Source organism: Natator depressus, chromosome 2 (assembly GCF_965152275.1).
Source record: "Natator depressus isolate rNatDep1 chromosome 2, rNatDep2.hap1, whole genome shotgun sequence".
NCBI lineage: Eukaryota > Metazoa > Chordata > Testudines > Cheloniidae > Natator > Natator depressus.
In genome coordinates, this window is record NC_134235.1 from 183341817 (window position 1) to 183367690 (window position 25874).

The following is a 25874-nucleotide window of genomic DNA, read 5'->3' on the forward strand; positions in this document are numbered from 1 at the left end:
GATGTATTATTTTTTAATTAAAAGAGCACAGGATGAAATGCAGTATTTTTACGCAAGCAGATTGTCTCATGATTCTGTAGGGAAAATTGTGTTTAGGTAGTTAGTATAAAGAAACCCTCGATGTTCTGGCCAACAATTCAAATATTGCTGTATTTTACTGTTTTTCATAGCAATATCTTGTAATCTCTGGGCTGTTCTGCTAAACAGGATTAGAAAAATTTAGGTTTTTCTGTTCATTACTTTTATTCTTTTCTTGTTTCACGTATGCACAAATGCTCTTTACCACTTAAGCAATTTTGAATTGCTTCTTAATAGGGTGGAGGGTTTGAAGCTTGCAGTTTCAGCCAGGCCAACAAATAGTGCCTGCAAAGACCTGTCAGTTGTGCTGCATAGGCTATCAGTCGCTATGTGTGCTATTTGTGCAATGTGCCACTGGAGCCATTAAATAAAAACAGAAACAATGAGTTTTAGTTGGTGAGGGCCTATTGTGTGTGGTTTTTTTCATTTGCCTCAAGGCAGGAGAGATTCATTTTTGATATAAGAGGCTTAGTTTCTGTCCACATGAAGCAGAAACTTGCTTGTTTAAAAACAGCCATCCCTCACCATTCACTAATGTAGCAGAAAGATCTGTCCAAAGCAAGGATTACACTGGGGTAAAAATCCAAACACCTTGCTTGGTTAATCTACCAATAATGAATTCAGTAGTGAATCTGTTTTTTATCACAACACCCTGGTCTCTCCTTGTGTGTCCTAATCTTCTTGGTGACTCTGAAAAAATTTTATGAACAAACAGCATTTTGAAAATGAAAAGAATGAATACAAAAACCATCAGCATACTTGTCAGTTTCAATACTTCCCAGCTCTAAACAGCCATCAGTGAGAATGGAAGAACAGTGTAAAGTGCATTGCAATCCAGCAAGTTAATCCCCTTGAGATATTGTTTGGTGACTCATCACATTTAGGAGATGGGATTTTAATATGACTACATCCTTTGGTTTGGAGGGTTGATGGTGGGGGAAAAAACAACAAACTATTACGGGAGATTTAAAAACAGGAAGTATATATTGGGTTGATGGAACAAATATTATGCCTGTCAGCCTTGACACTTTCCCCACACAAATGGGAATTATGTAGAGGCTTCATAATCCAGAATATGTTTTGTAATCCATGAAAGCTAATCGGCACTCTTCTTTATTTTTGTATCCTGTCTTTCAGCTCTCGTCCCACTCCGAGGACTAGCACTGCAGTAGAAATGAGTAGTGCTACTGCTGCCTTAACTCAGAATTCAGCACAAAGAACTTTATGCTTGGCAAAGGTGAGGAAATGTATATTATTGTGAGATAGTAATATTTACATAGTTACGATTTCAACCTGGATTTCATTATAAAGCCAGCTTGCGCTCCTTTCCCCCTTGAAATTAAAAACAAAAAAATCCCCAAACCTACACATTTACTGAATTTTAAGATCAATTCTCAGGGCTGCTGTTAATTACAGCAGGGGCCAAAATTGCCCCGGACTAGCCCAAAATTTGGGAGCTCAGCGTCTATTGCCCTTTAATTAGGAGAAATAAAAGAGATTGCCAGACCAATACATAAATTAATTAAATAAAAAGGGTAATGTTACTGTAGTATGTTACACAAACATTCAAAAACATTATTACCAGGAGTGTTATAGTTTAAAAAAAAAATTAAAAATCTAACATTGAAAAAATATTTAGAAAAGATAAGGTAATATAAAGAAAGTTTCAATATTGTTACAGTTGATACATTATCTAAAAAAACTCCTGCATGTATGAACACTAACAGTAGATATTTCAAGAACAGTCTTAACTCTGACCTGTAAAACATAGCTCTCAAGAAATGTAATATTTCAAGTTCTGAGTTATAAGAAGATGGTGTATCTGTTACAGTAACTAAATTCAGTTGCACCAGACTACAGAAACTGTATCTTTAAGGTGTATTGCACACACCTCTTTCAATTTCAGAATACTAACATTTTAGTTAATTATGTAGTATCGCTATTGCAGAAAGATCTCTGTTTTGTGTATATATAACTGATATACCTTATGTTATGCTATATAAAATTTCTAAAATAGTTTGATAGAAGTATAATGTGCTATTTTTATACTAGTCTTTGTGTGTAACATACAATACTTATTAAACACATTAGCGAGTAACTGCATTGCGTGGTGGGGGGGAGAAATAGGAGTTAGTGTTAAGGTTATTACTGGAAAGTCTAATGTTAATTTTCATATATGTAGATATTTCTTACCAAATATATAAATTGTAAAACTACTCAAAATTTCATGTACCTTACCTTATTTTCTCATTTTGTATGACTTTTAAAAGGTGGGGATTTTAAAAGCTGTTGTTTCTTGATACTTATATTTTCTGTTTTTTGTTTTTAACTTAATGTGGCAGTATTAACTTTTAAGTTACAGGGTTTGGTTTGGTTTTTTTTGATGAACAGTTTTGTTTTTTAAAACAAACATGTAGCTATGTCTGAAATAAATTGATTTTTATTTCTATTTATCAACTTTTGCTGCTCAAAAGGAATATGTTAATATTTTAATTACAGATCATAAAACACAGCTGATAGTTTTATTCATCCAACTGCATTTGACATTTATGAGAAAATTGGAGTTGCTATTCTTTCCCAAGAGTGTGTTTACTCAAAACACTAGTAATTACCACAGATTGTCTCATAAAATGATTGGATTTAAATATGATTTTAGAGACCACGATGATGTTAATCTAAACATTTATATAACTGTTGATTGTAAGTTCCCAACTTCCTTTTCTTTATTTTTAAAAAGGCCATTGAAATCTTGGGCTATAATCCTTCAAAGATTTATTCACACTGACTCTGAATGGGACTATTCACAGTGTATAAAGTTAAGCACCTGAATACATTTTGGCAAAATTGTGGTGTTGGTAATTGGGCATGGTGGGGTGTGATGTACCAGACAAAGTAGTGGGCATTGTCCATACAAAACATGTTCACTGAGTAAGAAAAAACTCCAAAGAATTAAAAAGGCGTCACCTTCTGCTCGGTGGGGGAGCGGCCGCTGCCCCGGTCCCCCCCAGCTATGCTACTGTTCAAGAGATGCATAAACCATATAATTGGCATGTAAATACCTGTTCTTTCATATGAGATTTAAGAAAAGTGTGTCTGTAAGTTGGTGGGAATTTTTTTAAAAAAATATGGTAATAGAATATTCAGCAGTAACTGGGGTGGGGATAATGAATATAAGGCCCTGATTCTGGAAAGACTTTTAGGACTTGGGCAAGTCACGTAATCTCTTTTTGTCTCAGCACCCTTTGTCTGACTAGTCTATTTCTATTGGATCAGCATCTTTCTCTTACTGTATGTTTGTATAGTGCCTACCACAGTGGGACCTGATCTTAGTTAAGGAATCTATTCACTACCATAAAGCAAATAATACAAACACTGAGTATTTGTGTTATCCATACAATGCACTTTGGTAATGTTTAAAATAAATATTGCTGCAAAAAATTTTGAAAACTTTTCTTACAAACCTGACTACTGTATTTTTGTTCTTGTTCTAGGGTAAAAATGGACACTCAAGCCAGCAGGACATGGAGTCCAAGATGAAAGAGCTCATCTACACAGAGTCTGACCTTTTTGTAACTCCTATTCTTGACAATCCAAAGGTATGGCAAAGTAAAATACTAAAGAGTAGATTAAGGAACTTGCTGTGCTGTGCTGTTTATTGCACAGATAAATCTTTAAACGGGGCAACCACTCTTTTCCTTTCCTTTATTGTTCTCATTGCCTTTATTGTTCTCTTTTCCTTTCCTTTATTGCTCCACCCAGTCAACTGCTAATTCTTTTTGACAAGATTTCTGCAGTTTTGTGTGGCCCTATTATATAATCAGTATGGAGAACTGATTTATCTGGGGATCAAATATTAATCTGAAAGGGTTTCCCACAATTAATGGAAGCTACTAAATGTTGCATTCGGTGCCCTTGGCAGATTTACCTTTTGGTGATATCTTGCATTCACTTATTAAACTCCAGTAACGTATAGTCATGACAGATATTTATTTATAGGTATGCCTGTTAAAATTAAACTTTGTAGATGTAGGTGTCTTCTCACTGGATACTAATCCTTTTACACTAGGATTTAGATTTTCACACTGTGACTTCTGTTGTGGGATGTTTGCAGGGTGGAGAAAATTGGAAGAGTTTAAACATATGATTATTTTTTCTAAAAAATGTGAATTTAATGTTTCTGAAAATGAGACTAAAATTGCAGGCAACGCTGGACAAATGTTCACAATTCTCTGCTATGGCACCTTAATCCTGATCTGGAAAACTCCTGCTCTTCTAGTATTGAGAGTCTTGAGCAGAGACTGCCACTTGTGCTGAATGGTGTGATGGCTTCTGTGTGCAAAAAATCAAGTTATTTTAAACAACTTTAATAAATTGCAGGTGTTTGGACTGAAATATTTTGTACTGGAGGCAGCTGTCATTCTAACTGTGGCAAGACTATTGCCTTACAGTCTACTAAAAAGATCTATGCTTTAAACTGAAAAATAAACAAAACCCCTTTGTTTTTAATAGTTACTGTTCCTTGGTTTCACCAATGTAAGTCCCCCATATAATCACCTCCTTGTAACAATCTAAATAGTTGGCTTTTAAGGAAAGTGTTGGTTTGAAAGAATTTTTTCCATTATTTAAAAGTGCATTTGATTTGACAGGTGAGTCCATTTGTCCCCGTTTTGTCTTTTCATCCATGAGTTCACTGGCCAGGGAAACTGTGTTAGCATCTTTCCAGTAAAGGCTACTTTTAAACATGATTCTAGTTAACCTGGTTTAAACTCAAGTGTAGGCCACTCCAAAATATCCTGCTGTATACCATGATAGGCCCAGGAGCAGGTGACATTTAATGATTGATCAGGTAGGGTTTGGTTTGGTTTGATTTTTTTTTTTTCTCATGACAGAGCTGGCCTTTTTTTGTCAAGTCTCTGAGACATTTTCCTGGAAAAAATTTCTTTTACCAAAACTTTGGCTCCACCATTTGTTTGAGAGCAGTTTGCCAGGTAAATATTACTTTCAGGTAAAACACCAGGGAATAAAAGGACATGATACTTCTTCAGCAGAGTTTTCTACAATCTCTGGTAGTTAATCAAGCCTAATGTTAACTGTGAATTTTAAAAATCTGCTTCTGCCTTCAGTGAGAACTCTGGTTTTGGCCAATATAAATAAGAGAGGTTATTGAGGAAAACACTTGGCTGATTTTTTTTTTCCCAATGAATTGATTTGATATGGACATGGAAACAGTGAGATGCATACACTGTAATTTGGATTCCAAACTGGACCTTGTGGATCAGAGCCATATCTTTGGGACAAGGTGTTGGCCTTGCTGTTTCTGGGCAGTTGGTCACGGTAAAGTTTAACCAGGAGAAGAATAGGGCACTGGAACTGTTGTTGGTTTAGGGACTTGGCCCTGTGCAGGAACTCTGGTTCTTATGGTCAGTGAACACTTGGACCTGATGGTGGGCCCTTTCCAAGTAGCGTTGCTGCTCTTCAAAGGTGATTTTAATTGCCAGGAGCTCTTGTCAAAGATCTTGTTGTTTTGCTCAGTATGGGTGAGCTTCCTCAAGTAGTAGGTGATGTGGTGCAGTATTTGCCTTTGGGATAGGACTGCCCTGATTGACATACTAAAGACATCTGCTTCCACAACGAAAGCTTGCATTGCACCTGTGTGGGCCAGTACTGGAGCTGTGGTGAAGGCAAGCTTTGACTGCTTGAATATGTGCTGGGCCTTGGGTGACCAATGGAACTGCATGTTTTTCTGGAGTATGGCAGTAAAGGGCTTGGCTTGTGTTTTGAAAAATTCTAAATGAACCTCTGATAGAAGTTTGTGAAGCCTAAAAAACACTGTAGGCCATGGATGTTGCGGGGGCTGTCCAGTTGTGAGCAGCCTGGCCCTGTTTGAGCTTGGTGAAGGTCATCAAAGATGGCTGACATCAATTGGAGAAAGGTGGCCCACTTTGACAGCACTTGGGTATGGCCTTCCGGAGGGGGGGTGGTGCGGGCAGGTAATCAGCTGCTTTGGGACTCTGCCAGTTGGACCTCCAGGGTGGCGCCTCACACTGGGGCTGGGCTACATGGGTCTCAGGTAAGCTACTGATAGTAGGCTGCTAGGTGGAGGGTTGCGGAGCGTGGCTGCTCCTATGAAACTTGTGGGCCTGGGTTCTAGGCCTGTGGCTCATTGACACTTAAATTATAATGGTAGGAGTGGCTTGTATTGGGTGCATGTGCCAAATATATTTTTGTCTATCTTTGTCTGTGTTTATATGTTTCTCTACTTTAAAGACATATACAAATGCTTTAAAAAAATCACTGTTTTTTCTATTTTGTTTTTTTCCAGATAATGAAACAAGCACCAGTTAGATTTGACTTGAAAATGTTACATATACCGGCACATTCAGGTACAGTCCTGATGAAGTTGATAAAATGTGTAAGTGCTTCACATGATAGCACATACTTGCATAATATGTTTTCATTTTCTTCATAATTTTCCATCTGAAGAGTCATAGTTTCCCGTTGATTGCAATTCATAACTTTCCTAGTGCATCTGAAGAAGTGAGGTTTTTACCCACGAAAGCTTATGCTCAAATATATGTTAGTCTTTAAGGTGCCACGGGACTCCTTGTTGTTTTTGTCTAGGTGATAATGAATCTCATACATATATTCAAGGAAGAATTGGTAATTGTTTTACAATGTAGTTTGTTATATTAAATGCTAAATGTTTGAAAGAAAGGTTGAGATCATTTTCTATTGTGTTTATACCGATTTCAAAGAGAATGTATTATTCATGGGTTGCAGAGCTCAGCCTACAAGAAAGCAAGACTTATTAGGCCCTATTTAGAAAATAGCAAACCAAAAAAATAAGCACTCAAATCCAGTTATTATACTAAAGCTATGGAAAACTTTAGTTGCTTCGGAAATTAATTTTTTTTTATTTAAAACCTTTAGGAAATAAATGAATACAATATGTATGTTTTTCGTGGAATAACTCTTTCCATTTGGAATTGCTTAGACTTTTGAAAATCGGATCACTTTATTTAGATGGCTCCATAAGGACTTTGAAGCCTGTCCTTTTGAAAATCTTGGCTGGACTCTCCCAGGGTTTGGGAGTTAGTGTGTTCAGCTGTGTTGATCAAAGTCCCAACATTTTCCAGCAGACAGCTGGAGTGTATGACAGCCTGATCACATGTGACTCAGCTCCGTGTCTTTTTATGCTGTTAAATCTAGGGCGAAAAAGTTCATCCCTTTACAGTGAACTGCATGATTCAGTGACTTAACTACAGAAATTCACTATACAAGGGTTTTTTGCTCTAGTTGCATCAAATTTATTTGCAGAACACAGTCAGATGTTAGGGAAAATTAAGTATGAATTACATATGAAAACCAAGTTAAAAATGTTAAAAATACTATTAGGGTTCCAAAGTCAAGCACTTGAAACTTATGAAATGACAGAATTAAGGTTACCTGTGCAACCTTAATTCAGCCCACTTGTGCATGTGCATATGCATTACAATAGAGTCTATAATTACACAATCATATACTATTCTTTTCAGTCCCAGTTTCTTCCCTCCTGACTCTTCATTGGACCTGATTTTATGCTTCCCTCCAGCCCCCCACCAGCTCCCAGTCTCCCCCTCTAGGCTCTTCATCCAGTTTTCCCCCTGCTCTGTTTCTTACTCCCAGTCCTGTTTTTCAGCCAGTCCCAGTCCTCCCCATCTCCTGGCTTGTCATTTTGATCAGCGCGCTCACTCACAAACAACTGACTCCCAGTTCCTCCCCCCATTTCCCTCATCATCTGTGTCTCCTTGCTCAACTGTTCTGAGCCTCTGTTCCCCGCCCCCGGTCCCAGTCTGTTTCATTGACCAACTAGTCCCAGCCTCTTCCCCTAGAGGAAGTAACAGTTTCTGCCAGTAACAGTAACTGCCAGTAACAGTTTCTCTCTCCACCCTCTAGTTCCAGTCTCACTAGACTCCTTGTCTCAATCTATCCTTTTCCCCCATCCTCAGTCTAGCTCTTGTCCTTACTCAAATCAGATTAGGCAGCTTGCTCCTCCATTCTGCCAAGGTGCCAGCAAGAAGGGTCTCTGAGAGCACAGGAGAGACACTCCCTGCTTGTCCCCACCCTGCCCCAGAATATCAGTTACAGGGAAAGTCCAGCTTCATCCCCGTTTTTATTGGACTGGCAAATGCTCACTTGCTCTTCAGGGATGGTGAATGTGCATTCTGGTGAGCAATAGAAGCTATGAGAGACGAGAGCATGTGCAGTGAGGTTGGAATCTTTGGAGATTTTTAGCTGCTAAAATTGAAGAAACCTCTACTGAGCATGTGAAAATTGAGAGTTTTCAAAGGTTTCTAATTTGATAATATTTGGATGGATTTTCATGGACAGCAAAAGTCACATCCCTGACCCATTTCAAGTCCCTGCTCCAAAGCATGGAGGCACTACACTTTTTTTAAAAGGTTGCCAGAATTTCTTAACATAGGCAAAACATTCTTGGAAAGGGTTGAACTGTTTTGGCAGAAATTTTCCAGAAAAATTTCAGCTTGAGGCAGATATCTGGCATGGAAGATTTCAGCCCAAATGATTAAAGCTTTGCAACTAATAAGGGTCTTATAATGGGAAGAGTTGCTGAACTATAACAAAAGATGGCGCTACAAGTCCTACCTATAATTATGAAATGCTCCTAATGCCCAGCATAAAGTTGTTTGTTGGGGTTTTTTGTGGGGGGGAGGGTTGTGGTTTTTTATTTATTTATTTATTTTTTTTTGGCATCAAGTGAAGTTGTTTATAAAAAACAAAAGGCTGATTGTTATCAGGATTGTAATACTAGTTCCTTTGGAATATTTCCTTTTGGTCTATTTACGGAGGTATTGTTAACATATATTATGTTTTGAAGATGAATTTCAGCCAAAAATATGTTTCTTTTGGAATTCAGGTGGCATCTCACCCTCGTAAATCTTTTCTTCTCAGCTCTTTATGGTGGGAGTAGGGAGTGAGGAATAATGTAAGATTCTGTTCCGTTTGGTATGATACATATACTGAGTAGTGATTTTGTTGTAATATAGTATCCCTTGGCCCCAAACAGCAACAAATACTTTCTGTAGGATAAAGTCATAGTTCAAAGTTTTCACACTTGGGTGATTAAAGGTAGACAGGTTTCAGAGTAGCAGCTGTGTTAATCTGTATTCGCAAAAAGAAAAAGGAGTACTTGTGGCACCTTAGAGACTAACAAATTTATCTGAGCATAAGCTTTCGTGAGCTACAGCTCACTTCATCAGATGCATTCAGTGGAAAATACAGTGAGGAGATTTATATACACACAGAATATGAAAAAATGGGTGTTATCATACACACTGTAAGGAGAGTGATCACTTAAGATGAGCAGGAGAGCGGGGGTAGGGGGTGGGGGGGCGGGAAGAAAACCTTTTTGTAGTGATAATCAAGGTGGGCCATCTCCAGCAGTTAACAAGAATGTCAGAGGAACAGAGTGGGGCGGGGGGGAAATAAACATGGGGAAATAGTTTTACTTTGTGTAATGACTCATCCACTCCCAGTCTCTATTCAAGCCTGAGTTAATTGTATCCAGTTTTCAAATTAATTCCAATTCAGCAGTCTCTCGTTGGAGTCTGTTTTTGAAGTCTTTTTGTTGTAATATTGCGACTTTTAGGTCAGAGATAGAGTGACCAGAGAGATTGAAGTGTTCTCCGACTGGTTTATGAATGTTATAATTCTTGCCATCTGATTTGTGTCCATTTATTCTTTTACGTAGAGACTGTCCAGTTTGACCAACGTACATGGCAGAGGGGCATTGCTGGCACACAATGGCATATATCACATTTGGTAGATGTGCAGGTGAATGAGCCTCCGATAGTGTGGCTGATGTGATTAGGCCCTATGATGGTGTCCCCTGAATAGATATGTGGACGCAGTTGGCAACGGGCTTTGTTGCAAGGATAGGTTCCTGGGTTAGTGGTTCTGTTGTGTGGTGTGTGGTTGCTGGTTGTTTCAGGTTGGAGGGCTGTCTGTAGGCAAGGACTGGCCTGTCTCCCAAGATCTGTGAGAGCGATGGGTCATACTTCAGGATAGGTTGTAGATCCTTGATGATGCGTGGGAGAGGTTTTAGTTGGGGGCTGAAGGTGATGGCTTGTGGAGTTCTGTTATTTTCTTTGTTGGGCCTGTCCTGTAGTAGGTGACTTCTGGGTACTCTTCTGGCTTCAGCAGGTGGGTATTGTAGTTGTAAGAATGCTTGATAGAGATCTTGTAGGTGTTTGTCTCTGTCTGAGGGGTTGGAGCAAATGCGGTTGTATCGCAGAGCTTGGCTGTAGACAATGGATCATGTGGTGTGATCTGGGTGAAAGCTGGAGGCATGTAGGTAGGAATAGCGGTCATTAGGTTTCCGGTATAGGGTGGTATTTATGTGACCATCGCTTATTAGCACCGTAGTGTCCAGGAAGTGGATCTCTTGTGTGGTCTGGTCCAGGCTGAGGTTGATGGTGGGATGGAAATTGTTGAAATCATGGTGGAATTCCTGAAGGGCTTCTTTTCCATGGGTCCAGATGATGAAGATGTCATCAATATAGCACAAGTAGAGTAGGGGCGTTAGGGGACGAGAGCTGAGGAAGTGTTGTTCTAAGTCAACCATAAAAATGTTGGCATACTGTGGGGCCATGCAGGTACCCATAGCAGTGCCGCTGATTTGAAGGTATACATTCTCCCCAAATGTGAAATAGTTATGGGTGAGGACAAAGTCACAAAGTTCAGCCACCAGGTTTGCCGTGACATTATCGGGGATAGTGTTCCTGACGGCTTGTAGTCCATGTTTGTGTGGAATGTTGGTGTAGAGGGCTTCTACATCCATAGTGGCCAGGATGGTGTTTTCAGGAAGATCACCGATGGATTGTAGTTTCCTCAGGAAGTCAGTGGGGTCTCGAAGGTAGCTGGGAATGCTGGTAGCGTAGGGCCTGAGGAGGGAGTCTACATAGCCAGACAATCCTGCTGTCAGGTTGCCAATGCCAATGCCAATGCCTGAGATGATGGGGCGTCCAGGATTTCCAGGTTTATGGATCTTGGGTAGCAGATAGAATACCCCAGGTCGCGGTTCCAGGGGTATGTATGTGCGGATTTGTTCTTGTGCTTTTTTCAGGGAGTTTCTTGAGCAAATGCTGTAGTTTCTTTTGGTAACCCCCAGTGGGATCAGAGGGTGATGGCTTGTAGAAAGTGGTGTTGGAGAGCTGCCTAGCAGCCTCTTGTTCATATTCCGACCTATTCATGATGACAACAGCACCTCCTTTATCAGCCTTTTTGATTATGATGTCAGAGTTGTTTCTGAGGCTGTGGATGGCATTGTGTTCTGCACGGCTGAGGTTGTGGGGCAAGTGATGCTGCTTTTCCACAATTTCAGCCCGTGCACGTCGGCGGAAGCACTCTATGTAGAAGTCCAGTCTGTTGTTTCGACTTTCAGGAGGAGTCCACCTAGAATCCTTCTTTCTGTAGCGTTGGTAGGAAGGTCTCTGTGGATTAGTATGTTGTTCAGAGGTGTGTTGGAAATATTACTTGCCAAAATACAGTATGAATGTAAATAAGTGATCTGCTGTTCAGAGGTGCTTAGCACGCACAACTTTCATTGTCTCTTCAAAGGGAACTAAAGGTTCTTAACAGCTCTTGGATTCCAGACTGCTCATTTAGGTGTCTGAATGTAGATTGAGGTATCTGCCTTTAAGCATCCAACTTTGAAACTGTTCACTATGGAGCTGAATAGTTTGATCTGCATTACAAATGGGTTCCAGTGTCAATTGCTATACCATAGCTGGATATAATTTATTTAACAGCTGGACGATTGTTTGTGGCTATAAAACTAGCATAGTTTGCAGCTTTTTTATTTTTGCTGGCAAACAACTGTTTGGCTAGTGTTAGAGTATCTTGTAAAAAGATGCTTAGCCTGGTGCTGAATATCAACACTGAGGGCTAAACTTTTCCTTTTCAAAGATGAGAATCAAGGTTAAAATAAATACCCAAAGTCTGATTCTCTTCCTGCTTACACTGGTGTAAACAGGAGTGCCTTCTTTGAAGTCAGTGGAGTTATCCCAGTGTAAAATTGGTGTAAGACAGAAGAGAATTAATCCCCTTAAATATTGCCAAGAACAATCAACACATTCACTATGAAAATGTCTGGATACCATTTACAAAAATAAATAAATATATTTTTAGGGGTGCAAGAAGGAATGGACAGGATTGCTTAGCTCTACGGAATGACAGAATTTTCATGGCTTTCCTTGTAGACATGTTGTGAGTAATGGATTGAGAGTCATGAAATTAATTCTAATCCCAGCTGCGATCTGACTCTCTTGTTCAAGTCACTTAGGCCCTGATGCTACAACTGTTTAAGCACATGCATACCTGCACACATGCTTCAAATAAGTTGTGATTCTGAGCAAATTCCTCAGACTTTTTTACTTAATTTTTGCTTTATCGTTGTTCTGGCGAACTCCCATTGATGACATCTGATTAAAAATTAAAGAATGAATGAGGACAGTATCACTTCCTATAATCCATGGGAAGGCAGTGTGGGTTTACTTAAGCAAGGACCAAATGAAAACTGTAAATAAGAACCTAATGGATTTTGCTCTTTGAAAATAGTTTTGTATAGATCTGTTATGTATTATATCCCCTTTTTTCTCTTGGTCTTTTTGATAATTCTCATAACTGTATTCTAATAAAATAATTAAATTCTTTGCCTTAATGTCGTCGTAAATATCAAAGGTTGTGATTGTATCCAAAAGTTTTAAAATTACTTTGGTTCATGTGGACATAACTATATTTTAGTATTTAAAAGTAAAATCAAAGATGTCAATTCATAATCTTTAAACAGCTGCTGACATTTTTTGTGTACAGTTGAAAAGCTATTATCTCTGAAAGAAATGGACTGGAATGACTTTTTGCAACAAGTGTGCTCATTGGTTGACTCCACTGAGAAGAACACAGGGGCAACACGAGCTAAACTGAATTTGCTGTGCTATCTGTGCACTGTGGCTGGCCACAAGGAAGTAGCAACCAGGTTGATCAGCTCACAGCTGGTAAGTAGTAAAGTTCCCGGAGAGTCAGCATGGTTCACATACCAGCCATTGCAGCAAAAGTCAGCTGCCTTTAGCACTGGTGCCCTTTACTTCTATTTTAAGAACCTGTTGGTATAAAAACACAGCAGTACAGCCAATTAAGGACAAAGCAATGAAATGTACCAATTAGGTTTCTTGAAAAGAAGTTATGGAGTATTGTCTGTCTCTTAGACTCCAGATGAATTTGTTTCTTATGATTCGCTACATTAATAGAGTTAATTAAATAATTATTTAAACTGTCTCCAGCATTAATAACACCTTGAAATGTTTAAGATGCTATAAATTGTTATTTATAAAAGCTGTAACACAGAAAACTGCTTTTGGAAAAAAATTGTGCATATCAAAATGTTAGACAATCCTCCTTGACCATACCTTTATAGATGGTAAACATGTTTTCTAAAACATATACAACCATTAAGGAAACAAATTGCATGTGGAAATCAGTTTTGCTGGTCTCTGGGTGGTGGCCTAATTCATTTTTCAGTCATGGGTATGCAAAAATAGCAAAAGCTTGCACTTCCCTTCTTTGTATTTTAACTATGGTAGTGATCTACACACTCTCAGAATTAATAAAAACTGCCTTTTTAAATAAGTTTACAGCTTTGAATTTTGAGATTTTTTTTTCTTCAGTTTATTTTCTTTGACTGAAGGTAAACATTCATGGCCTAATTTCCCCTTATTTACATGTGTGCCACTAACTCCATTGAAGTCAAATTCTGCCCTCAATGAAGTCATTGCAATTATAGTGGAGTAATAAGGGCAGAGTTTTCCCCACACATGCATTAGACTAAATAAGATCATAACATTTGGGGACAGACACATATTAGATCATAGAGTCTGTGTGAGGGCTGGAAACAGTCCTGACAGATGGTGTGTTGACTACTCAGTTGATACTAGACTTGATATTAGCCAAAACAATTGTATTGCAGAGTAACGTAGAATTTGTAAGCTGGTTGGTTGGTTTGTTTAGTTCAGATGAATAGCCATTTCAAATTTTTATCACTAGTCTGTTTACCTTTGTGTGTGTTGGTAGATCGCAATTTTTCTAGTATATATTTATTTTTATCTGGTGAATATATTTTTAAGCAAAGCTTCAAAAAATTTCTCACTTTTTTTTTAAAAACATTAGGAACATAAACTTTGAAGATTTTTTCCAAACTGTCAGTACATCCTTTTGAATCAATGGATTTTGAACAGCACCCAAGGTCTTTTGTAATCTGAGTACAAAATAGACATTTTAAAAAAAATCTTAATATGTGTTTTCATAAGACGTATATCTATATACTCATACATGAATAGGGAATTTTTTGAGAAATAAAAATGTATATTTATCTATTCCTTATTCTAGTTCCCGCTGTTAATACAACAGTTGCGGGCAGCTCCAAATTGGGATATGTAAGTAACAAACAACTTATTACAAATTAATTTATTCAAATACTGATTGTTGCTGAATATTTTATAGGGCATACTTTAAGCATTTGTTTATGCCATGTCAATTCTGCTGTGGTTTACCTTGAAAGAGGAATGACCACAGACATTACATAATATAACGGTATGTGTTCTGATTTGAATTTCTTTAGTACCTCAAGCCTAATAAAATCTGTTACATTTTAGCCACTACCAATTTCAACTTTCGGTTGGTGATTTTACTTATTTTATAAATAATAAATGTATTCTAAGAGTTGCCTCATTAGATTTAATTAATGATATTTATATAAAGGAAGAGTAACTTAACATCTTTTTCAATTTCTTTTACAAATTGGATGTGCAGTTAAAATTTATATTCCTGAATAAATCTCTCAACAATAATATGCAAAACTCAGTAGAAAAAATAAAGGATCTGGAATTACATCTACAAATTCTATAATGTAGCTTATGATGTAGTGTATTAAAAATCCCCAAACAAACCAACCCCTGCCCTAACTAAGTATAATATCCATAATGACAGAGACTTTCTTTGACGCAATCCTGTCAAAAATTATAATGGAATAATGCCCTCTGCTGGTTATTTTATAGAAAGCTTGACTTTTTTTTAATTCCTTATTTTTAAAATTAAAAAGGTAGTTTTAACTCTTATCTAGAGTTAATTTTCTGACATGCACTTCATTTCTGGCATTGGAATCTATTTTGACAACTGGAGTCAAAGATTTAAAATGATTTATGATGGCTTTTCTGTATTTTAAGCAAATGTAGATAAGTGTGATTAATGAATAATTTAGGTAATATTCATAGTAACATACACTTTATTGTACGCAGGGGAGAATCATGACATTTTGCACAGGTAATTGCCGAAGTCATAATCAATTGAGCTACTGAAATAAAATGCCGTTTTAAAGGGCAATGGATAACGTGTCTAAGAAAAAATTCTGGGCTTTTGCTAATGTAAAATTGTGCTTCAAAACTGCATACACTTAGCACTATATACTCTGTGTACAATACACATATTGTACACCAGGGGTGGGCAAACGTTTTGGCCTGAGGGCCACATCGGGGTTCCAAAACTGTGTATGGAGGGCCGGGTAGGGAAAGCTATGCCTCCCCAAACAGCCCCCGCCCCCTATCTGCCGCCTCCCACTTCCCGCCCCCTGACTGCCCCCCTCAGAACCTCCGAACCATCCAACCACTGCCCTGCTCCTTGTCCCCTGACCCCACCCCCATCCAACCCGCCCCGTCCCTTGACAGGCCCCCCAGGACTCCCACGCCTATCAGCCAACCTCCCCGCCCCCTTACAATGCTACTCAGAGCTGGAGCCAGCCATGCCGACACGCTGCCTGGCAGGAGCTCACAGCCCTGCCACCCAGAGCGCTGGCGGCACGGTGAGCTGGGGACTGCGGGGGAGGGAAGACAGCAGGGGAGGGGCCAGGCAGGATGGTCCCACGGACCACAGTTTGCCCACCTCTGTTGTACTCACTGTGTACAATACACCGTTGTAAATAAGTAGGATCTTGAACTTGTTTGATCTTTTTTTTTTCTTTTTCAAATTTTAATTTTTTTCATGAAGCTAACAAATGTATTTAATTCACAGACGTGCCAAAATAGCCAGGGTGATTGCTTCACTAGCATTGCATACAACTGAACTTAAAGAAAATGTACCTGTTACTGAAGTAAGTTACCTTTTGATTATTTAAGTTGCCAAAAATTCAGAAGACTATTGATATTTTTATTCGCAAACTCAGAAATTTTCACAGCTTTTATTGAACTCTGCTTTATTTCCCCCCAAATGTGAAAATGGGCATACAGTGCATCCTATCAGCTAACTGTATACATCCATGTTGTAATATATTTATGCTATTCTTGTGGTTGTTCCAAATATATTTTGGCAGAACTGCAATATTTACAGCCTTTTTCAGAAACTCAGTTTTGCAGGTATTTGTCACTAGGCTATCACAACACTTCTTTACTGAATTTTGGAATAATGTAAAAATATATGATGGATTTCTGTATCGTCAGTTATCCTCAAAGGTAATTATTATTACTATTGTTTTAAAGAAAGCAAAATAAATTTGATAACTAAATTCTGGAAAAAGGATGTAGGAACGGAACTCAGTTTGACATTCCACCACCCATTCTAGAACATAATATTGCAGGGGAAAATTATTTAGTACGGAGAACAAACGAACGTTTTTATTCCATACCACTTGAATCTTTTATAAATTTTCACATACTGATGGTTAGCTGACATGACTTAATCAGAAGACTGGTCCGACACATATATTTCATTTTAATTTTACTATTTGCATATGGCACATGTACACAAACTCCTGAACTTGGTGGCAGCCAGTCATTCATGTTTATCTAAAGTGTTTAAGGTTGATGAGATTTCTACAAAACAGTGAAATTAACAACTGAAGAGATTTTCATGCATAGCTCCTATTATTCAGTGGACATCAGCACATGAACAGCACAGCTGCTAAAATTTCTCCTAACACAAATACACATCCTCCGTATACAGATCTGGCTTCAGGAGAGAATTTTAGTACTTTAGGCACACACAGTCGTTGGTTAATCAATAGCTAACTACATATGTATCACTACAGTTTTCATAGTTTATTTTTTTATTCCAGGTGCCTTCTTCTGGATGCACCATACAGAACATTGTGCATAATCATTTCATTATTATCTATAATTATCTTGATATAGCATTTTGTGACGTGTGTTTGTCTTCTGAGAAAGATGAAAATTCTACTGGATAATCTGGAATCTTATTCCATAATTCCTGGCAATATATTTTAAAATCACACATCAGAAATAGGGGAAAGACTCTAGATTACTTCAGAAGCTTGCACTGTTACCAACTGCATCCTACCTGAATTCCAGGTTGTAATGTCAGTGTCACCTTTAACTTCTTTCTCTCAGATGTGGCAATGTTTCCTGATATTATTTTAATGAAGCGAGACATGAAAGGATAGTTCCAAGATACACATACAGTTTTTGTTTTCAGGTATTTGCCTAGGAAATCTTTACATCCAGTAGAATATTATTAAATGTTGGCCAGCCATTTCCCATCAAATTAGTATAGCAGATATGTTATCCCATGGAAAGTGTGGAATAACACACTCATGAAGCATACTTCCGTTAAGTGAGTTTAAATGAAGAAATTGAGCAGTTGTTGCACTGAGCTAATACTGCTTTTTGCCCAGACTGTGTCCCATTCTGGTGATCTTCCATATAAACTCAAAAAGCCCATATATTTGAAAGTATGGATGAATTCCACACAGCAACCATTAAGCGATTGGACCCCGGACAAACTACTGACCTGGGGCATGTTCAAACTGAAGAGCTATTGTCATTTCCAGAGCCATCTGGTATGTGGATCAGATTATTTTTAATATTTCTGGTAGACTAGCTGGGAAAATGTCTTTCATGAACGTTCATCTCCAGCTTGTATGTAAGTTTGCTACTCTAGCCCTAACGATAATTATTCTAAATAAGTTTTTTCCCAAAGAAGAATTTTATTTTCAATCACCCACAGATTAAAAGTATTGTTCAGCTTCAATAAACATATTGTGAGACCAGACAGTTGACCCATCCTAGCAGAATCCAATGCAAACATTTTGATGTCTTCAAAGTAATCTGTAAATATATACATTTTAAAATCATTTTAAACTGTACAAAGAACTGGTTGACTTTCCAAAGTACGGTTGGCTCAGGAGAGGAAGAGTAGGAGGGAGCTGTCAGAGATCTTTAGACCTGCAGAGCTCTAATTGGTGCCTGCTGTGGTGCCTATTGAGTCGTCACAGCAGTGTCAGAGCTGGACAGTCTGACTTCAAAGAACATAAATACTAGTAACTTTTAAAATATATTTTTTAATACTGCGACTTTTTGGTTTATTTTCCTCAAACTGACATTGGCTAGCTCCTGCGCTGATACCATGTGAGCTGAGTGCACGTACTAGCACGGCTCTGTGGTTGACATGTAACCACAAACTCATGCTGGGGTTGTGATGTTTTCTAAAGTGTAAGGCACAGTTTTGAGATGTTTGATGATGATTCTATGCCTTTGAGATATTAAAAATAATCCCTTTCAAAATTGTACTCTGAATTGTATTAAAAAAATAATGCCCCTTACTTGTCTCCTTATGAGCCAGTTAATACTTCAGTTAGAACTCTGAGATAGCTGTCTTGATGAAGCAAGTTGCATGCTGGGGTGTCACAACAGGCTGCAGCCAGTCAGAACATCTTGGGGGATCTAAACTACACCTAATGTGAAGTGACTGGTCTCAGTCCAGTTCCTAGAGAATGATTATCCACATCACAAAACCTAACAGTGGTGGCCCTAGTTAGTACTTGTTTTGACCATCTTAGCTGAGAGGCCAGGGTCTTAAGGGCTTGAATCCACGTGGTTAAAGTCAACATGGGCTTTTTCATTGGTTTGAATAGGAGCAGGATCAAGCCCTGAATGGGCATAGAGACTTAATCTATCTCCTTACCATTAGAAATAGTCTCTTCAGGATAAGGTAGATTCCCCTGGGTGGGATAGTATTGTCAATCTTTAACTACTCGTGTGTGTGTGTGGTGTTCAGTGAATAGAGGACTTCAGTCTGCAGGTTGTCAGTCTGGCACATTTTCCCAACGTTACACTCATGCAGATGTTGAGAGAAAAAAAATCAACCCTTCTAAATTTCTATATGCACAAAGTCCCTCTGCTTCTTGTTTGAGGAGTTCAGTACCTTTTGATAAAAGTTTGCAAAGTTTAGTATTCAAGGCGACCTGCAAAGAACAATTTTGTTTTTCCTGTACAAACATCCACCAGAGGTCACTCAAACAAAAAAAAGAAATATAAGAAAAAATAGGTTCTCATTCGATTTGAATCTTAAATTGAAACAGACTAGGCAGAGGTTTACTATGGAACTATATGTTGCACTTATATCTTTAGTGTGCTGATATATGCTAATATTTGAATGCTATCAAATATTCGTATTCAGAACAAGTAGATGTTCTTGTCCCTGAAATCACTGCACTTCTTCCAGTTAATTTTGAAAAGATGGGAGTTGCCTTACCAGGTGTGAGGTCACACTCCCACCTTTTCATGCATTTATACCTGCTCCTGTATTTTCCACTCCATGCATCTGATGAAATGGGTTCTAGCCCACGAAAGCTTATGCCCAAATAAATTTGTTAGTCTCTAAGGTGCCATAAGGACTCCTCATTGTTTTTGCTGATACAGACTAACACAGCTACCATTCTGAAACCTATCTTTGCAGCACAATCAGCGTAGCCACTTAATATTATTGTTTCCACTGGGGTTTGTGCTAATAGAGGGGGATTTCACTTTACTAACCAAGTGTCTCAGAAAAATGAATTTCCTACCTGTAAAATTAGTTTCTGCAATACACCTCCAACAATCTGGAATAATGGAGTTTTCTTATTAACTGGCCTTGGATAAATGGCAGGCAGACATATCAATCAAAAGGCCAAAATTCTCCTACCCAGAATGAGTCTCCTCTGACAGTGACTCATGGATTGGTCCAGAAAAAGTCTTTCCAAGAGTAAATAAACTGGAAATCTATATACTCTTGTTTCTGCACATACAGTTCCATCAATCCAAACAAATGGGGCTCTAAAAAGTACTAAGTCAAAGCCTAACAAGTGCAATGGAGAACTTGAAAATTATTTAGCTACTGTGCTCAGAAAGTTATACTACTGAATGGAGCTTTAGGTACATTTTTATAATTTTGTTTGATTAATTACATGGTCAAAGCTGAATTCACCTTCATAAAAGGAAAGGAGTACTTGTGGCACCTTAGAGACTAACACATTTATTTGACTAACACATTGATTATAAGCATCCGATGAAGTGAGCTGTAGCTCACGAAAGCTTATGCTCAAATAAATTTGTTAGTCTCTAAGGTGCCACAAGTACTCCTTTTCTTTTTGCAGATACAGACTAACAGGGCTGCTACTGTGAAACCTTCATAAAAGGCACACTCACTTAATTAGAACTGTTGCTAGGGAGCACATTACATTCATTGCATTTCTGTCAATCAGCAAAATGATACATCTTCCCCATTAAAATGGCATGGCTGGTGTTGTCTAGTATGGTCCCTTGCCAGAGTCCCAAATAAGTTGGTGTCTTTTTATGAGGGTGATGATTTAGTGGTTTCTTGTATATTATTTTGTGCGACACCATTATTTTGTGGGTGATGAAGAACTATATAGTTAGGATCCTCTATTTCAGTGACAGAATACATGAATTTCTCAAGGATGAAGTGGTATCTGTAAAAGACTATTCTATGTATTTGAACCTTCATTCAGCATTCTGAACATAACTTGTATTTCTGTTAAATCCTCTGTTGTGAAACCATCTTCTGCCTCCATCGTAAATGTAATATTGACCTTGACTTTGTCATACAACAGGGAAAATTATGAATATGATCTGGAGGAGGAGTGGAGGTTGCATGCCTCACTCAGAGTGAACTCCCTGTGCACAGCAATCGGGGGATAGGGCATGGATAGCCACAGCAAGTATCCTCTTGTTCTTTCCCTCCTCCTTCATGAAGATGGATAACATAAAAGCTCTTTGGCCAAAGCTATTTCCATGTAGCAATTCCACAACCACTCTGTAGGGCTGTGTGTATGTAATATCTTTTTACCCACTCCCAGGCATCTGCCCAGCTGGTCAAACCAGGTGCAGGGCTTGGAATTTCTTCCTTTAGACTACAGAAGTGTTTTTATTCCCTGATGTCTTCAGTAAAAAGAAAAGGAGTACTTGTGGCACCTTAGAGACTAACAAATGTATTTGAGCATAAGCTTTCGTGAGCTACAGCTCACTTCATCGGATGTGATATCTTCAGTGGTACTCAAGATCAAAGAGTATTCTTGGCTTGCAAACTACAATTTTATCTTTAATATTTCAAACCTGTGTGGTGCTTTCTGAGCAAAATTAAGCTTAATTAATAATAATAATAATAATAATTAATAATAATAATAAAAGTGCGTTCTTAGATTCCTGCAATGCCAAGGTCTGTCTTATTAGCTCAGATAGTAATGTAGCTCTTCTAAGAAAAGAAAAAGACATAACGTACGATGAGGTACGTATGATTCAGAATTCCATACTTTGAGTGCGAACAGTACTTTATTTTTGGTTTTGGATATGACTTGTCAAATTTAAAACTTTTTGGTATCTATTTGTCTGACATTTTATTCCCCTTTCCTTTCTAATAGATGCTTTAGTGAACTTTTATAGGTGTTTACATTGTTGTATAAACTCAGGAAAGGGATCTGGACATCATTTTAGACACTCAATGAAAAGCCTCAGCAAAATATGTAGCTGTGGTCAAAAAAACAATGTTAGTATGTGTAAGGAACTGGATGGAGAATAATATAGAAAAAGATATAATGCTATTATATAAATCAATGGCATGGCCTCATCTGGAATACTGTGTGCAGTATTGACCATCCCATGTTAAAAAGGATATTGAAGAATTAGAGGCTATTCAGAGAAGAGCAATGAGACTGATTAGGAATATGGAAAACTTCTCATATGAAGAGAGATACAGGAGGTAGATTGGAATTTCTGTTTTCCCTGTCTCATAGCACAAAAACAAGGGGACATTCGATGAAATTAAACAGATATATTCTAAACGGATACAAGAAACTACTTATTCACCCCATGTGAAATTAGATTGTGAAACTCATTGCTACATGATGTCATTGAAACCAGAAATTTAGCAAGATTCAAAGAGGGTTTGGGGTTTACCTGGATAACCAGAATATCCAGAGCAGTGATACTTAGACATCAGTGGTTCAGGAGCCAAATTAGTGATCAGTGTGATCGAAAGAGCCATAGTAGTTTGAATTGGAGCTGTCAATTAATCGCACTTAACTCACGAGATTAACTCAAAAAAATTAATCTCAATTAAAAAAAAATTAATCATGATTAATCGCACTGTTAACAAATTGAAATTTATTAAATATTTTTGGATGATTTTCTACATTTTCAAATATATCAATTTCAATTACAACACAGAATACCAAGTGTACATGATCAATAGCACGATTAATCACAATTAATTTTTTTAATTGCTTGACAGCCCTAGTCTTAATTTGTTTCATTTACTATAGTACTGTGTATTCATATTTAAACAGTATGACAGGGAAAATATTTAGTTTATATCTGTCTATATCTATATCCATCTCACAGCAAAATGGCTGACTCAAGTATTATTATTTTTTTCAACTACAATTTGTTAATTACATAATAAAAGCATCCTGATTGGTTAATAACTTATATTGGTTAATAATTAAATCACAGAGTGTTTTAATATCATGTGCTCCAAAGAGCTGCAGGAGACACATTAAAGAGCCACATGCGGCTTGCGAGCCGCAGTCTGAGTAACACTGATCCAGAGTTATAATAGTTAATGCTAGCATAGCATTTCTGAAGGGTTATAAAACCTTATGTTTCAGGTGTTAAGCCAATCACTAAGTATTAAAAATTTGGAGGAGACCTTTACAGGGGGGGCTGATTATCCCACATTTGCCTAATGTAGAGTTTCTTGCACCATTCTCTGAAGCATCTGGTACTGGCCATTCTCAGAGAAATAAGAAAGTGGATTAGATGGATCGTGAGTCTGATTCGGTATGACAAGTTCTATGTTCTCTAAGTTTTTTGTTTTGATTCATCTGCCTTGCTAATATTTATAATGTGAAATCATACTTTGATTAATTGCATATTTTAATTTGTTTGGGATAAAAGTGTAATCAAAATAAAACCTAATGCATTATCACTATTGGCTTCTTATTGGCCTGCACCTAGCCTCTAACCCTGAACCTCCTGTTTACTGAATTTCTGGTACGCTGCTAGGTAAGCTTATATTTACTTTTAATATGATATACTTGATTTTTTTTCTTTTGTCTACTTCAGGGTAAACTTGTTTGTAGAGAAAATGTAGGACTCAAAAATATTTAACTGTGGATTAGAGAAATAAAAGAATGTTGTTGTTTTTTTACATAAGTGAAGTGATGATGAAGTGCAATTCAGATGTAAAACGGCCATATTTGAATTGCTTATCCATTGAAATAGCACATCTCACATCAAAGAACACTTTAAAAAAGATCCCACCTAATTGCTTATAATGATAGAAGTGTATTTGGTATCTTACCTGATGCCTTGTAGAACAATTTTCAGCCTATAATTTTTTCTGTAATCACAGATTTTTGTTGATTCTAACTAGCTCATATCTCTGCCACCCTTTGCTGTAATATTTTTAGTGCACCAATTGTGAGGTTTCTATTTAAAACGTAATGTGATTTTTGAAGTTCTTATGAAACCTTGATATTAATTTGTTGTTAGAAAAAAACATGTCTGTGAAAGACCATGGAAATAGAAGTCACAATTGGAAGATGCACCAAATTCAAATAATGAGAACTGAATCCTGAAACAGAAATACCATTTAAAGTTGGCTTCTCTTGCATTTTTGTTAGGACTACCGAACATCATGGGTGAAATCCTGGATCTATTAAAGTCAATTGTAGTTTTGCCATTAACTTCATTAGGGCAAGGACTTTACTTTCACCCCATGTCTTTCACATGTCAGGTACATACAACTACTTGTATAAAATCCATGTCTGTATGTGGATTTAGGTGTGACATGAGTAATTCTACATTTACATTTAGAATTTTAATATCAGTAATTGTTGCAAATAATTCTGAGATTGTAGTGCTATTTGGAGAAAGAGTTGACAGACAGCAATTTTTTGTGGGTGTGTGTTTTAAGATTATAGATGTTGCCTCTTATTTAAATGATTACAATATAGCATTTTCATTTGCTATTAATAAATAGCTATTAAATATATTGCATGTCACTTAACATCTGTACAGAAACATAATTAGGTGCCTCACACAAAATCAAATTCTGTTAAGGTCTATATTCTCTGCTTTAAAATTCTACATTGAGCTCTTGTAAGCTGAGTAGCTTTACCGTCTTATCTGGGGCAAAATGCATCATATATAATGCTGGGTGCATCACTTCAAGCTGATTACCTCTTAATGAAACTCAAGAGCAGATGTGTTTTTTTTTGTTTGTTTTTTTTTAAACCAAAAAACCTCAAATTACTATAGTGACATTGTACAATAATTTTGGATGCTTTTAAACCCTATTTAAACAAGTCTAAGTCTCTGATGCAAAATAAACTTCTGATTATATTTTATTGTCAACTTCTACATTTTAAATAAAGTTGTAGAAGTTTAAATATGCTCTTTAATTTAGATTCTGTGGTAATAAGATAGGTTTTTACATTTAAAGAGGATTGTTCCCCATTCTTTATGCTGATTTGCTTGTTTGTGGCCTGCTACAGTAGTTCTTACAAGTGTGAAACTTCCATGGAAGCCCAAGGGAGCTTTGCATTCCTGAAGATTCTAACTATGATCAGTGTTAATGGGAGCTGTACATATCACAGGGAAAATAGATTCCAAAATATAGAGATGTCACCTAATAGTTCCCATTATTTATTTGTTGTTTGTATTATGATGATGCACAAGGTTTCATCTTTGATTGGGGCCCCATTGTGCTAGGCATTGTACAAAATACATAGTAAGAGACAATCACTGCCCCCAAAACATATATCATTAAAAAAATAAATTAAGGGGAGGGAAGTAGGATAAAAAAAAAAGCAAAGTGGTCAGGGCGGTGATATGCATATTTTTTTGTTAGGTCCATTGCATTAATTTTTTTTCTTTTTCTCTAAATCAAGTGACACATGAATAGTAGGGAAGAGGGATACAAACAAGTTATGTACATTAATTATATTTACTTTTTTAACTCCACAGCCCCTCAAGCTATCCATTGTCAGCTGCCCAGTTTCATGTAGTCATCACAGCATGGGTTGTTCTCTGTCCTCTGAAATTTCTCTTAAAGAAGTGGCCTCATGAATTAGTTTTCATAGAGGATTACATGCAAGACAGTGAGGAACAAAGCATGGTGGGTGTGTTAATCTGGGGGCAGTTCAAGGGTGCTGGAGTTTGGCTCACCTTTGAGTCCAAATATCAGAGATTGTAAGCATTTTCCGATCAGCTGACCCTCATGAGGTCTATTTAAGAACTACATGAAGTGCACTACAGATCTGTCGTCATTATTACCTAGACATTGTGCTGTTGTGTGACTAATTTTCCTAACTGTCGTATTAGAAGGGCTTTTGCTGAACTGAGTTCAATTTGCCCCATCCACCTCTTTGAGTAATTAATAAGTATATATTTGTGCTC

General features: G+C 37.4%; 1 protein-coding gene across 2 annotated transcripts in view; it reads left to right on the top strand.

The window, feature by feature from the left end:
• Positions 1–25874, top strand: part of ULK4 (unc-51 like kinase 4) — a 397936-nt gene that overhangs the window by 34800 nt on the left and 337262 nt on the right. For both annotated transcript variants that reach the window (XM_074945513.1, XM_074945514.1), the window contains exons 12-17: positions 1216–1315; positions 3570–3674; positions 6401–6461; positions 12952–13133; positions 14521–14567; positions 16198–16276. In XM_074945513.1, coding sequence (XP_074801614.1) covers positions 1216–1315; positions 3570–3674; positions 6401–6461; positions 12952–13133; positions 14521–14567; positions 16198–16276 — 574 coding nt within the window. The remainder of the gene's footprint in view (positions 1–1215; positions 1316–3569; positions 3675–6400; positions 6462–12951; positions 13134–14520; positions 14568–16197; positions 16277–25874) is intronic.